This window comes from Neoarius graeffei, chromosome 2, assembly GCF_027579695.1.
Source record: "Neoarius graeffei isolate fNeoGra1 chromosome 2, fNeoGra1.pri, whole genome shotgun sequence".
Classification (NCBI taxonomy): Eukaryota; Metazoa; Chordata; class Actinopteri; order Siluriformes; family Ariidae; genus Neoarius; species Neoarius graeffei.
The window spans coordinates 31,835,115-31,851,131 of NC_083570.1; the positions used below are offsets into that span (position 1 = coordinate 31,835,115).

At 42.8% G+C, this 16,017-nt stretch overlaps 1 protein-coding gene across 7 annotated transcripts in view; it reads left to right on the plus strand.

Annotated features, from left to right (window-relative positions):
* Positions 1–16,017, plus strand: part of disp1 (dispatched homolog 1 (Drosophila)) — a 168,507-nt gene that overhangs the window by 148,210 nt on the left and 4,280 nt on the right. For 4 of the 7 annotated variants that reach the window (XM_060914088.1, XM_060914090.1, XM_060914089.1 and 1 more), the window contains one exon: positions 13,278–13,375. The exons of the other annotated variants lie outside the window; for them this stretch is intronic. In XM_060914088.1, coding sequence (XP_060770071.1) covers positions 13,278–13,375 — 98 coding nt within the window. The remainder of the gene's footprint in view (positions 1–13,277; positions 13,376–16,017) is intronic. 7 annotated transcript variants of the gene reach the window in all.

Here is a 16,017-nt window from a genome sequence, read left to right on the forward strand (position 1 = left end):
TATCCCCACCTGGTTTTGTAGCAACAGCAGTTGCTGTGTCACAGTGCAAGGACTATTGATGACTTTAAGAGGGGATTTGGTTAGGCCCCAGATGATTGACACCAAAACTTTGTGGTGCAAGTTGCCAGTATTGGGGGGGGAGCAAGAATGTTGCATTTCGCAATGTGCCTGCTATTGATGTTCACCAGACAAAACATATTACCCAGATATTCACTGCTTGAGTGTTGCGTGTACAAGCAGAAGTTGGTTCCTTTGTAAGGGAGGGTGTGGTGGTTAGCACAGTCACCTCATAGCAAGAAGGTTCAAACTTCACAGCTGAATGAGGGCCTTTCTGTGTGGAGTTTGCATGTTCTCCCTGTGTCTGTGTGGATTTCCTCCAGGTGCTCTGGTTTTCCCCACAGTTCAAAGACATGCAGATTAGGTAAAATACCCAGCAACTGGGGTTACACAAGCCAATGCATACTTGGTGCCGCTCCCAAGCCCAGACAGATTGGGGAGGCTTGCGTCAGGAAGGCCATCCAGCGTAAAACCAATGCCAAATCAAATACGTGGAACAGATCCATTGCGGCGATCCCTAATGGGAGCAGCTGAAAGAAGATGACGACCTTGATGAACATCTCACTTCTCACAGGAGCAACTTGGGCAACACTTGACAGGACCAATCTCACTGGCAGGACTCACTGCATCACCTGATTTTCAGGATTTTGACTTTTCTTCATGAACGTATTGACAGTAGCAAATTCCTGTCTTTACTAAATGTGTATGTGGCTGCCATTGCAACACACCACAGCACCATGAATGACCTTTTTGTACAGTGTCATGGGTTAATTACTGCATTTCAAAACAAAGCAAGGCATCTCCACGCTCCATGGTCCACTAGGAACCCCGTATTGGACCTTTCCGTTGTCCCTTCATGGAAACATCATACTAATGAGAGCATAATAGTAATGAGGTCATACAGTATTGTTTAGACCAGACAACACCCATCTTATCCTCAGAGCAGCTGTTTGGTGAAAGGTGCAAGGATCTGCCTTGTCTAAGCAGAGGCCTTGGCTGATTTAACTGTTGTTGTTTTTTTTGACCTGCCACATTTATGATCTTTGGTGACCCATCACTCAATAAGAAGTGTCTTCACCTCATGGGATTTACAACCCCGATTTCAAAAAAGTTGGGACAAAGTACAAATTGTAAATAAAAACGGAATGCAATAATTTACGAACCTCAAAAACTGATATTGTATTCACAATAGAACATGGACAACATATCAAATGTCAAAAGTGAGACATTTTGAAATTTCATGCCAAATATTGGCTCATTTGAAATTTCATGACAGCAACACATCCCAAAAAAGTTGGGACAGGGGCAATAAGAGGCTGGAAAAGTTAAAGGTACAAAAAAGGAACAGCTGGAGGACCAAATTGCAACTCATTAGGTCAATTGGCAATAGGTCATTAACATGACTGGGTATAAAAAGAGCATCTTGCTCTCAGAAGTAAAGATGGGAAGAGGATCACCAATCCCCCTAATTCTGCGCCGATGTCAAGGCCTAGGGGACACCTTGGCAATAAAGGAGGACGGAGACGTACGCACAATTATATTTATTTAAACAGTGAAAATAGATACAACAAAACTAGACTAAATGATTTATGAAAGATCATCAATGGTCAACAGCGTAATATAAACGAGTATTGAATGCTAGTAGTATGGGAAGTACATGTTGTCTGTTACAATCAGTAATAAAGAGAAAAGAAAAAGAACAGCCGCCTGGAAGTTAGAAGACGAGCCAAAAAGGAAAGAGAAAAAAAAAGGAGCCTCCTTCAGGGAGGTCAGCAGAGCGCTACTTATAGGAAGGCAACACTGCGCTCCGGTGCTGCCAATTAGATGTTAAGAAGATGCGCCCACAGATGCGATACCTGTAGTGGAAACTGAGAACAATTACAGGTAGCCCGCTAGGGCCGTCACACCTCCCCCCATAAAAGGGATCCTCCAGGATCACGAACAATGTGGGGACCAAAAAGGGTTAACGAACAACGTCAGCTGCTGCTCAAATCGTTAAAAAAACATCAACTCAAATACTCAAATCAGTATTCAATAAATTCAATTACACTACTCAATATAACATATTAAATATTCAAAAACATTAACCATCATTTTTTTAACAAAAAAAAGTAGACCTACACAAAACAAACACCCAATAACCAACACCCGTGCCACCACCAACATTTCAGACATATTACCCTTCTAAAGGGGCACAACCATATGCATATTCAATATAACAATTCCAAATCTGATAAACACAATTTAGCAATACAATTTTTCCAATAATTTATCCCATCCAAATTGCCAACCAAAAATGTGGAGTTTACCCAACCCATAAACTGCTGTCCAAAATTCCGGGCCCTGAAAAATAGACACAACAGAATAATGCATTACCCACACAAACACTAGGGGGCAGGAACTCGTGACTGCGCGTCCGCTGTCACGTTAGCCTTGCCCTTAATATGAATAATCTGAAGGTTATAGGGCTGGAGAAATAAACTCCAACGCATTAAACGTGCGTTCGGGTTTTGGAGGGAATTAAGAAAAACAAGTGGGTTATGATCGCAAAATACAACAATGGGTGTCGTACTACCTCCAATGTATACTTCGAATGTTTGCAAAGCCCAAATCAAAGCTAGGGCTTCCTTTTCGATAATCAAGTAATTTAGTTGGTAAGAATTGAACTTTCTCGAAAAATGTTCAACGGCATCATCGTCATCTTGCAGTAAGACAGCGCCAGCACCGACCTTACTCGCGTATACTTGCAGCTTAAACGGTTTATTCATTTGAGGAGCTGCAAGAAGAGGTGCAGAAGTGAGAAGGGACTTTGCCTTCTCAAACGCAGACTGACAGGCAGACGTCCAAACGAATGAACGACCCTTTTTCAGCAAGGCCGTCAACGGCACTACCATGGAGGAAAAGTTGGAACAAAAACTCCGGTAATAACCGATCATGCCAAGGAACCTCATAAGTTCACGCCTATTGGATGGAGGAGGAAAGGCATCTATGGCGAGGACCTTAACGCGCACCGGACGGCCAAAACCCTGACCAACAACCTTGCCCAAATAAGTCACTGTCGCCCTGGCGAATTCACACTTCGCCAGATTGACAGTGAGGTTGGCCTGGGCAAGGCAGGTAAACAACTGACGGAGACGGTCAAGATGTGACTCCCAGGTATCACTGAATATCACAACGTCATCCAAGTAAACTGTACAACCCTCCAAATTCACTACAACTTGATTCATTAGTCTTTGAAACGTAGCAGCTGCGTTTCTCAAGCCAAATGGCATCACTTTGTATGAATACAAGCCGCTAGGTGTAATAAACGAGGACACTTCACCGGCGCGCTTAGTTAACGGTATCTGCCAGTACCCTTTCAACAAGTCTATTTTTGTAACAAACTTTGCTGAACCAACTTCATCCACACAATCCTCCATACAAGGAAGTGGGAATGAATCGGGCTTTGTTACATTATTTAACTTCCGATAGTCAGTGCAAAAGCGGTTACCCCCATTCGCTTTCTTAACCAAAATACAAGGACTGGTCCAGCTAGAAAACGACTTTTCAGCCAACCCATTGTCCAACAGATACCGCACCTCATTTTCTAAGAGTTGTCGCCTCTCACCCGACACTCTATAGAAATGTTGCCTAACTGGGGCAGCATCCCCAACATCAATATCATGACTAATCCAATTTGTCTGCGACGGTGTATCCGCAAACAACGATGGAAATTCTCTAATTAACGCACTCAACTCCAAAGCCTGATCTGGTGACAAATGACTCAACAACAGAGGTAAATTAGCCAGTGACTCGGAGTTATTGAGTTTACCCAACAGCACCACATCGTCGGGTTTGCAGACCGCAATCTCCTCCAGTGCTGCCACCACTGGAGCAGGTGCAACGCAAGAAGTAAGACAAGCGGCGCTGGCCCCATCCGGTGCCGCCACCACTGGGCTGAAGGCAGAGCTGGAAGTGTTTGGGACTTTTAAAACACAATCACGATCATGATAAGGCTTGAGTAAGTTGACATGGCACAATTGCGTGCGTCTTTTCTGGTCTGGCATGGATACTATGTAATTGTCATTCCTCTCACATCGCAGAATTGCAGAAGGACCAGCAAACCTGGCTTGGAAGGGAGAATGAACTACTGGCAAAAGGACCATCACCTTATCCCTAGTTGTAAACGAACGGACTTCGGTTTTCCGGTCATAGACCCGTTTCATTTTTAACTGTGCTTTTTTCAACTGCTTCATAGCCAGTGCACCAGCCTGATACAAACGCCTTCGAAACCCATTGACATAATCAGTCAATGACTCGGGTGACTCACTGGTTACACAGTCATCGAACAGTGTTGACACCTGCCCTCTCACAGCATGTCCGAAGACCAATTCATTAGGGCTAAACCCAGTACTAGCCTGTGTCACTTCCCTGACCGCTAAAAGCAGCCAGGGAAGACCATCCTCCCAGTCCCTGCCTAACTCAACGCAGTATGCTCGAAGCATAGACTTGTACGTCTGATGAAATCTTTCAAGCACACCTTGGCTCTGCGGATGCCTAGCAGAGGACTTATTATGCTTTACTTTCAGTACATGCAATACCTGAGCAAACGTTTTAGACGTGAAGTTAGTACCACAGTCTGACTGTATTATTTTAGGGAGTCCAAAAATTGATATAAACTGAGATAAGGCTTTAACTATGGGCTTGACTGTAATAGAACGCAATGGATAGGCGGCAGGGTACCGAGTTGCTTGGCACATGACAGTAAGCAAATATATGCAACCAGACTTAGAACAGGGTAACGGGCCAACACAGTCTATCACTAAATGTTCAAAAGGTTTAAGCGCAGGTGTAATCGGTCTGAGTGGCACAGGTTTGGGCATTTGGTTGGGTTTTCCCGTTAACTGGCATACGTGACAGGTTTTAACATGAGATACCACATCATGTTTTATATGAGGCCAATAACAATGACGAACGATTCGATCATACGTCTTTTTGACACCCATATGACCAGCATCATCGTGGGCAGTTGTCAAAACAATTTTACGCAGTGAGCATGGTACCACTACTTGCCACACAGAATCAAGACCGCTATGAGAGAGACGTTTTCGCAAAAGTACTCCCCCTTTAATTACATAGCCATGGGTAATATCCCCGCTCTTACCGTTGGTTTTATCAAATAAAGGTTGTAACGAAGTATCTGCTGCCTGTGTGTCCATTAACTGCTTACGCGAGATGGAATTGGGCAAGCCAGTTAATAATGACAACACGGAATTGTCACTAGCTGTCTGGGCCGCAGCGCGCTCAGCAGCACGCGTTACAACCGACACTGGCGACTCACAGGGAATCTGCTCCTCGTCGCAGAAAGGCAGTAGATTAGGTTCCCAAGCAAACTCACCTTCTAGAGGCGAACTCTCCGCCCACACCAAAGATTTAGCCAAACCATTTCCCAAAAGCATTGAAAACACCATGTAGTGGAAGCACAGGCCGCACTCCCACCAACACTTCTCCATTGATTAAACCTGAGGATATATGCACTTTATGTAACGGTACAGACACCACATTCATATCAATACCACGTACATAGACAGATTGGCCAGAATCAGATTTGGACGAAAACGGTAATACCGATTGCAAAATAAAAGACTCAACGGAACCAGTATCTCTTAATATTTTAATCGGCATCTTTTTACCATTGGCACTTAGTGACACAGAGCCAAATGAAATAAAAGGAGCGAAACTAGATTCGAAATTATTTCCAAGTTTATAACCAGGTGGACCAGATGTAGATACCACCAGCACAGAAGGATGGACTGCATCCCTGGCTGGTTTGCGGTATCTAAATCTGTTTCCATTAATCTGTTTCCATTTTTCTGTTTCAACTTCTCACACTCAAATTTCCAATGCCCCACTCCAAGACAGTAGTTACAGGTTTTAATGGGGTCCACGGTGGTCGAAGGACACCCAGAGCGAGGGTTAACGGGCGAAGTGGCAACTGTATACGGAACTTGGTGACCCCTGTACGTGCGGTCACTACGGATTGTTGGCGCGTACAGAAACTTAGTTTTGTGGATCAGCGCATAATCGTCGGCCAAAACAGTGGCTTCGGACACAGATGCAACCTGATGTTCGCTTACATAAGTTGCAGTGTCTTCGGGAAGACAATTTTTAAATTGTTCAACCAGGATCAGATTGGACAAATCTTCCTGGCATTCGACCTCCGTGGCCGTACACCAACGCTTGAATTGAATGGACAACTCATCTGCGAATTCCACATAACTTTGACTGGATTGTTTACGCATACCCCAGAATTTTTGGCGATATGCCTGCGGCACCAACTCGTACGTTTTCAATACCGCTTTTTTAACACACTTGTAGATACGATTCTCAGGAGCGCCAAGTGCTGAATAAACCTGCGCTGCTCGACCGCTTAAAGTACATTGCAACAGTAAACAGCGTGTCGCATCCTTCCAATTATACAGATTAGCCACTCGCTCGAAGAGATTGAAAAACGTATCAACGTCGGATTCATCAAATTTAGGCAAATGTTTTTCGTAATGTCGGAATTACTCGCGACAGAGTCGATTTTACCCTCTTCAATTAAACCTAGACGCATGCGTTCAAGCGCCAATCTCTCCCGCTCAAGTTCTTGTTTCCCCAGCTCGATATCGCGTTCCAACCTGCCTTTTTCAGCGAGAAACTCTTGCTTCTTCAGATGTTGCTTGCTGTTATCAAGCTGGAGCAACAAGAGTTCTTTCTGCTGTTCGAATGTTAGGGCACTGGAAACTAATTCATCAAAGGGAACTGGAGGCAAAATTTCTCTTTTCACCAGTTCCTCGTGAACGAGTGTTTTCACCACCAACTTACTCCTTTTATCATAGCTGCTCAAGGATACTTCATAGTGCTCAGCTAGAAGGATCAGCTGGTCCTTAGTGAAGGCATCAAACGCCTCCCGAGTGGGAGTGGCGACAAAAATGTCAATTTCTGACATGGTCACTAATAACGCCCCAAACAAATTCTACCCAATAATAAATAAAAAAAAAACCTGAGAATCCTCCAGACACCCAAATTACACCTACTGTTCAAAATTAGACCCATGAGTATACAACCCCATCTATTATAGCTACGGAAAAAAAAAATTTAACTAACCTACGTAGACCCTATTCTTCGACAGGTACCGGTAGGGGGTTGTTACGCACCTAAAACCAGGAGAACGAGACACTCCAAAACTGCAGCGTCTCGAATCTCCGGACGTGCTCCCGAGACAAATCGCTCTACCTACCTTCCCTGTTCGACCATCACAGGTCAAAACAATAAATGAGACCCCCAAAGGCGTCTCCTATACCTACCAGGGAAGATACTCATAAGCCTAAACATGAACAGAAAAAGGGCCTAAATTAACCGATGGTATTACACGAGGGTCCGAAAATTAATAAACAAAACAAACAAAAAAAAAACATAACCAAACTAGGTGCAACGCACGCCCTACGCCCCCACAAAAAGCAGACTGCGCGAGCAGTCAGCCACACAAATAAAACAGAATACTCAATGGCAATTCAGGCATACTGCAAAAAAAAAAAAACGAATCAACGAAATTACGGCTGTTTAGACGATCCCCCGTATTGTCAAGGCCTAGGGGACACCTTGGCAATAAAGGAGGACGGAGACGTACGCACAATTAATTATATTTATTTAAAAGCAAAAATAGATACAACAAAACTAGACTAAATGATTTATGAAAGATCATCAATGGTCAACAGCGTAATATAAACGAGTATTGAATGCTAGTAATATGGGAAGTACATGTTGTCTGTTACAATCAATAATAAAGAGAATAGAAAAAGAGCAGCCGCCTGGAAGTTAGAAGCCGAGCCAAAAAGGAAAGAGAAAAAAAAAGGAGCCTCCTTCGGGAACATCAGCGGGGCGCTACTTATAGGAAGGCAACACTGCACTCCGGTGCTGCCAATTAGATGTTAAGAAGACACGCCCACAGATGCGATACCTGTAGTAGAAACTGAGAACAATTACAGGTAGCCCGCTAGGGCCGTCACAGCCGACAAATAGTGGAGCAATATCAGAAAGGATATTACTTACTCTATTTGCTCAACTGTCTTAGGTCTTTTTTGTCGTATCTTCCGTTTTATGATGCGCCAAATGTTTTCTATGGGTGAAAGATCTGGACTGCAGGCTGGCCAGTTCAGTATCCGGACCCTTCTTCTGCACAGCCATGATGCTGTAATTGATGCAGTATGTGATTTGGCATCATCATGTTGGAAAATGCAAGGCCTTCCCTGAAATAGATGTCATCTGGATGGGAGCATATGTTGCTCTAGAACCTGGATATACAGTGGTGCTTGAAAGTTTGTGAACCCTTTAGAATTTTCTATATTTCTGCATAAAAATGACCTAAAACATCATCAGATTTTCACACAAGTCCTAAAAGTAGATAAAGAGAACCCAGTTAAACAAATGAGACAAAAATATTATACTTGGTCATTTATTTATTGAGGAAAATGATCCAATATTACATATCTGTGAGTGGCAAAAGTATGTGAACCTTTGCTTTCAGTATCTGGTGTGACCCCCTTGTGCAGCAATAACTACAACTAAACGTTTCTGGTAACTGTTGATCAGTCCTGCACACTGGCTTGGAGGAATTTTAGCCCATTCCTCAATACAGAACAGCTTCAAATCTGGGATGTTGGTGGGTTTCCTCACATGAACTGCTCGCTTCAGGTCCTTCCACAACATTTGGATTGGATCAAGGTCAGGACTTTGACTTGGCCATTCCAAAACATTAACTTTCTTCTTCTTTAACTATTCTTTGGTAGAACGACTTGTGTGCTTAAGGTCGTTGTCTTGCTGCATGACCCACCTTCTCTTGAGATTCATTTCATGGACAGATGTCCTGACATTTTCCTTTAGAATTTGCTGGTATAATTCAGAATTCATTGTTCCATCAATGATGGCAAGCTGTCCTGGCCCAGATGCAGCAAAACAGGCCCAAACCATGATACTACCACCACCATGTTTCACAGATGGGATATGGTTCTTATGCTGGAATGCAGTGTTTTCCTTTCTCCAAACATGAGGCTTCTCATTTCAACCAAAATGTTCTATTTTGGTCTCATCCTTCACAAAACATTTTTCCAATAGCTGTCTGGCTTGTCCATGTGATATTTAGCAAACTGCAGATGAGCAGCAATGTTCTTTTTGGAGAGCAGTGGCTTTCTCCTTGCAACCCTGCGATGCACACCATTGTTGTTCAGTGTTCTCCTGATGGTGGACTCATGAACATTAATATTAACCAATGTGAGAGAGGCCTTCAGTTGCTTAGAAGTTACCCTGGGGTTCTTTGTGACCTCGCCGACTATTACACGCCTTGCTCTTGGAGTGATCTTTGTTGGTTGACCACTCCTGGGGAGGGTAACAATGGTCTTAAATTTCCTGCATTTGTACACAATCTGTCTGACTGTGGTTTGGTGGAGTCCAAACTCTTTAGAGATTGTTTTGTAACCTTTTCCAGCCTGATGAGCATCAACAATGCTGTTTCTGAGGTCCTCAGAAATCTCCTTTGTTCGTACTATTATACACTTCCACAAACATGTGTTGTGAAGATCAGACTTTGATAGATCCCTGTTCTTTAAATAAAACAGGGTGCCCACTCACACCTGATTGTCATCCCATCGATTGAAATCACCTGACTCTAATTTCACCTTCAAATTAACTATTAATCCTAGAGGTTCACATACTTTTGCCACTCACAGATATGTAATATTGGATCATTTTCCTCAATAAATAAGTGACCAAGTATAATATTTTTGTCTCATTTGTTTCACTGGGTTCTCTTTATCTACTTTTAGAACTTGTGTTAAAATCTGATGATGTTTTAGGTCATATTTATGCAGAAATAGAGAAGATTCTAAAGGTTTCACAAACTTTCAAGCACCACTGTACCTTTCAGCATTGATGGTGTCTTTCCAGATGTGTAAGCTGCCCATGCCACACGCACTGATGCAACCCCATACCATTAGAGATGTAGGCTTCTGAACTGAGCGCTGATGATAACTTGGGTTGTCCTTCTCCTCTTTAGTCCGAATGACACAGCGTCCCTGATTTCCATAAAGAACTTCACATTTTGATTCATCTGATCACAGAACAGTTTTCCACTTTGCCACAGTCCATTTTAAATGAGCCTTGGCCCAGAGAAGACGTCTGCGCTTCTGGATCATGTTTAGATACGGCTTCTTCTTTGAACTATAGAGTTTTAGCTGGTAACGGCGGATGGCACAGTGAATTGTGTTCACAGATAATGTTCTCTGGAAATATTCCTGAGCCATTTTGTGATTTCCAATACAGAACCATGCCTTTATGTGATGCAGTGCCGTCTAAAGGCCCGAAGATCACGGGCACCCAGTATGGTTTTCCGGCCTTGACCCTTACACACAGAGATTCTTCCAGATTCTCTGAATCTTTTGATGATGATATGCACTGTAGATGATATGTTCAAACTCTTTACAATTTTACACTGTCGAACTCCTTTCTGATATTGCTCCACTATTTGTTGGTGCAGAATTGGGGGGATTGGTGATCCTCTTCCCATCTTTACTTCTGAGAGCCAGTCATACTTTTTATACCCAGTCATGTTAATGACCTATTGCCAAATGACCTAATGAGTTGCAGTTTGGTCCTCCAGCTGTTCCTTTTTTGTACCTTTAACTTTTCCAGCCTCTTATTGCCCCTGTCCCAACTTTTTTGAGATGTGTTGCTGTCATGAAATTTCAAATGAGCCAATATTTGGCATGAAATTTCAAAATGTCTCACTTTCAACATCTGATATGTTGTCTATGTTCTATTGTGAATACAATATCAGTTTTTGAGATTTGTAAATTATTGCATTCCGTTTTTATTTACAATTTGTACTTTGTCCCAACTTTTTTGGAATCGGGGTTGTACTTAGGTATCACCTTGCACTCTTTCCAGAAGGTTAACGTCACTCCTTCTAGTCATGCAAGTGTTAGGCGGTCATCTCTCCTCACTCTCATCACATTACTTGGTTCCATGATGTAATAGTTAGCACTCTGAGTCCAGTGATCTGAATTCAAATCTCAGTTGAACCTATGAGCCCTTTATGGGGGCAGCCATGGGCCTGAAGGTTACAGAAGCAGCCTTGGTCCCAAAGGGTGGTCAGTTCGATTCCTGGGACCAAAAGGAAAAATGTGAGGGGAGATGAGTGAATGGACAGCACTTTCTCTTCCCTTCAAGTGCCCAACCACCAACTGCTCCCCAGGTGCTGTAGTATGGACCCTTTTCACGTGACGTCACGACAAACGCGGCCGCCATTTTGGACGTGTACTACCAGTAGTTTACCACAGCCAGCATTGAGGAACGGCAGCAAAGAAAGTTTTTATTTTCAGCAAGACTTCCATCATGCCACTATATTGTTGTGCACCTGGATGTAGTAACCATCAACAAACAAGGCAAGGTTTATCATTTTATCGGATCCCGGTAGATGCTGACCGACGGAGAAGATGGATAGCAGCATACCAGCGCTTGTGTAGTGACCACTTTGTTGGAGGTAAGACGAATAAAATTAGCCAGAAAAGGCATTACATTGCTGTTAACATTCTGTGGCGGCGAGTGTGTAACCAAATAGGCTAAAATAACCCATTGTAACCTCTTTGTTCTTCTGTAGTAGCTATTAGCTAGTGTTGTGTTCCTTTGCTGTTGGTAGACTGTAGGACAGATCAGAGGCAGTGTCCTACAAACAGCGCTTAATTTGAGGGGGAGCAAGCCGGAGCGCGCTCCGGAACCTCGGGCGTTGGCTCCGGCAGCTATTTACACTGGATCCGGTGATCCGACACCTCTTTTGACTATGTAACAAAAAAATAATAATAATTAAATTAAAAAATGCAAGTTTATTTAGTGTTAATGTCTGATTTTGATATCTGTCTTGTTGGTGATTTCTCTCATGAAACGACATCCACAAAATATCTGCAGATGAACTTAATTTGCAGTGTTATTACAAAACATGCCCAGAAGCGCAGCGCCGCGCCCCTCTCCCCTCTCCTCTTTTTTTTCCGCACCGGAGCCGCTCATCCTCTGCGCTCCGGGACCTCCCACTTTACAAATTAAGCACTGCCTACAAATAAGTGTTCAAAATAAGAGGAGCATGTATTTGTCTCTTAAATCCAGGCCGTTCCCTGTAATCTGTAACAACGGTTGGAGAAAGTAATGGCAACTAGTGAGTGCACAAACCACAGAAGGTAAACTGTACACAGCGCCAGGGCAGTGTGATGGTATGTCTACTTTTAGATTGTGTTAGCTTATCAATGAACACACTCGTCACTCGATGAGTTTCACGTCTTTACGACGGATACTTAAATGTGTGTTAGGTATTATTGTTGCAGTCTAAGCAGTCATTGTAGCAGCTAGATGAGCGAGAACCGAAAGGGTCTGTGCCATAAACCGTTATTTCTGTACAGCGTGGCTAATGTGTCGTTACTGTTATTTCTCCCTCTGCTCGCCCTGTAAATGCCCTATGTCGCTGGATAGCGAAGGTGTTTTCTGCATCTCGTTCCTTTTTCTTGTATGTTCTCCGTTTGTCGCCTTCCTCGCATTCAAACCAATTCGAGCCGAAGTCCGCTACATGTCCAAAATGGTGGTCGCGTTTACGAAGGTCACGTGACTGAAAAGGGTCTATAGCTGTGTGTGCTCATTGCTCACTTGTGTGCATGTGTGTGTGTTCAGTGCTTCAGATGGGTTAAATGCAGAGGAGGAATTTCATAATAGTAATAAGGTCATACGGTTGACAAATAAAGGCTGCTTCTTCTCAGTTTAAATCCTAAGGTGAGTCCTCTTCCTTGTGGTACTGTTGGCATACATCCATCTGGGTTTTTCACATCATCCCTGTCAGTTTGGAGGGGCAAAATATAAAGCTATTTTTGTATGTATGAGTTTATGAACTTGGGATAACTGCTCGGGTTCCTTGTTACTCAGAATCTGCACAAGCCTAGGAGGGGGGGAGGGGGGAAACAACATGTTTTTGTTTGGATTTTATTGCAAATAATTCATCATACCTGACTTTGTTAGAAGGTCTTGGCATACATGTGCACATGCTTTAGGAGATATCCAGGTGTTTCTGAGGGCTCCTGGCCATTATCTGGGATTTACAGAACTACAGTTGCATATATGTAACTAGCATTCTATTTAGTAATTATTGTCCAACTGGGTCTTAACAGGTGACAGCTACTCGAGAATTGTGTTTACCTCTGCTGAAGAGAAGAACTTGTGGAATATACACGCTATAAAATCCATGTGCAATTTCGACAATACCAGGGTATGTGTTATTTTTAAATTCTTGGGTTTCATTATTCCTGTTTATGTTCCTTATACAGTGGTGCTTGAAAGTTTGAGCCCTTTAGAATTTTCTATATTTCTGCATAAATATGACCTAAAACATCATCAGATTTTCACACAAGTCCTAAAAGTAGATAAAGAGAACCCAGTTAAACAAATGAGACAAAAATATTATCCTTGGTAATTTATTTATTGAGGAAAATGATCCACTATTATGTATCTGTGAGTGGCAGAAGTATGTGAACCTCTAGGATTAGCAGTTAATTTGAAGATGAAATTAGAGTCAGGTGTTTTCAATCAGTGGAATGACAATCAGGTGTGAGTGGGCACCCTGTTTTATATAAAGAACAGGGATCTATCAAAGTCTGATCTTCACGTGTTCATGTTTGTGTAAGTGCATCATAACACGAACAAAGAAGATTTCTGAGGACCTCCAAGTGCAAGGCGTGTAATAGTCCGCGAGATCACAAAGGACCCCAGGGTAACTTCTAAGCAACTGAAGGCCCCTTTCATATTGGCTAATGTTAATGTTCATGAGTCCACCATCAGGAGAACACTGAACAACAATGGTGTGCATGGCAGGGTTGCAAGGAGAAAGCCACTGCTCTCCAAAAAGAACATTGCTGCTCATCTGCAATTTGCTAAAGATCACGTGGACAAGCCAGAAGGCTATGGACCCTTTTCACGTGACGTCACGACAAACGCGGCCGCCATTTTGGACATGTACTACCAGTAGTTTACCACAGCCAGCATTGAGGAACGGCAGCAAAGAAAGTGTTTATTTTCAGCAAGACTTCCATCATGCCACTATGTTGTTGTGCACCTGGATGTAGTAACCATCAACAAACAAGGCAAGGGTTATCATTTTATCGGATCCCGGTAGATGCTGACCGACGGAGAAGATGGATAGCGGCATACCAACACTTGTGTAGTGACCACTTTGTTGGAGGTAAGACGAATAAAATTAGCCAGAAAAGGCATTACATTGCTGTTAACATTCCATTCTAGTTTACTGTAACTATGATCTGGCAGCTATTTACACTGGATCCAGTGTAAATAGCCGCCGGAGCCAACGTCCGAGGTTCCGGAGCGCGCTCGCTCGCGGCCCGGCCGGAGCCGGCGCATGCTCGCTCGCGGCCGGAGCCGGCGGCCGCAGAGCCCGCGCACGCACTTGCGGCCCGGCCGGACGTTGGCTCCGGCAGCTATTTACACTGGATCCGGTGTAAATAGCTGCCAGATCATAATTACAGTAAACTAGTAAATACAGTTTTCTGCATCTCGCTCCTTTTTCTTTTGTTTGTCGCCTTCCTCGCATTCAAACCGATTTGAGCCGAAGTCCACTACATGTCCAAAATGGCGGTCGCGTTTACGAAGGTCACGTGACTGAAAAGGGTCCATTGGGAAAATGTTTTGTGGATGGATGAGACCAAAATAGAACTTTTAGGTTTAAATGAGAAGCATTATGTTTGGAGAAAGGAAAACGCTGCATTCCAGCATAAGAACCTTATCCCATCTGTGAAACATGGTGGTGGTAGTATCATGGTTTGGGCCTGTTTTGCTGCATCTGGGCCAGGACAGCTTGCCATCATCGATGGAACAATGAATTCTGAATTATACCAGCAAATTCTAAAGGAAAATGTCAGGACATCTGTCTATGAACTGAATCGCAAGAGAAGATGGGTCATGCAGCAAGACAATGACCCTAAGCACACAAGTCGTTCTACTAAAGAATGGTTAAAGAAGAATAAAGTTAATGTTTTGGAATGGCCAAGTCAAAGTCCTGACCTTAATCCAATCGAAATGTTGTGGAAGGACCTGAAGCGAGCAGTTCATGTGAGGAAACCCACCAACATCCCAGAGTTGAAGCTGTTCTGTATGGAGGAATGGGCTAAAATTCCTCCAAGCCAGTGTGCAGGACTGATGAGCAGTTACCGGAAACGTTTAGTTGCAGTTACTGCTGCACAAGGGGGTCACACCACATACTGAAAGCAAAGGTTCACATACTTTTGCCACTCAGATATGTAATATTGGATCATTTTCCTCAATAAATAAATGACCAAGTATAATATTTTTTGTCTCATTTGTTTCACAAGTCTACTTTTAGGACTTGTGTGAAAATCTGATGATGTTTTAGGTCATATTTATGCAGAAATATAGAAAATTCTAAAGGGTTCACAAACTTTCAAGCACCACTGTACTTGGCTAACATAATACAAAAGTAGGACACAATGAAGTACAATAAATTTCTTTGACATAATTGTTCCAAGTTTGTTAGGTTGTTTGACCAATTGTTGCCCATTCTTCTTGATATCTATTAGAATTCTTTTATGTGTCATACACAGCCTTTTTCAAATTAAGTATTGAAACTGGTGTGGTTTTCTGTTGATTTTATCTGTTACATTTTTAGTTTTGGATTACTGTCCTGTTGTAGGATACATCCACTTTTCATTTTTTCTTTGTATATAATTTATAGATTAGAATTGCATTTTCATTTTCCCACCTTGAATCCATGTGGACTACAAATATTTTTGGACAGGAATGTAAAACCTATGGTTGATAAGTAGTAATATGAATAACATTTGGATTCATATTTCAAACATTTGAAAATCATTTACTTCTGTA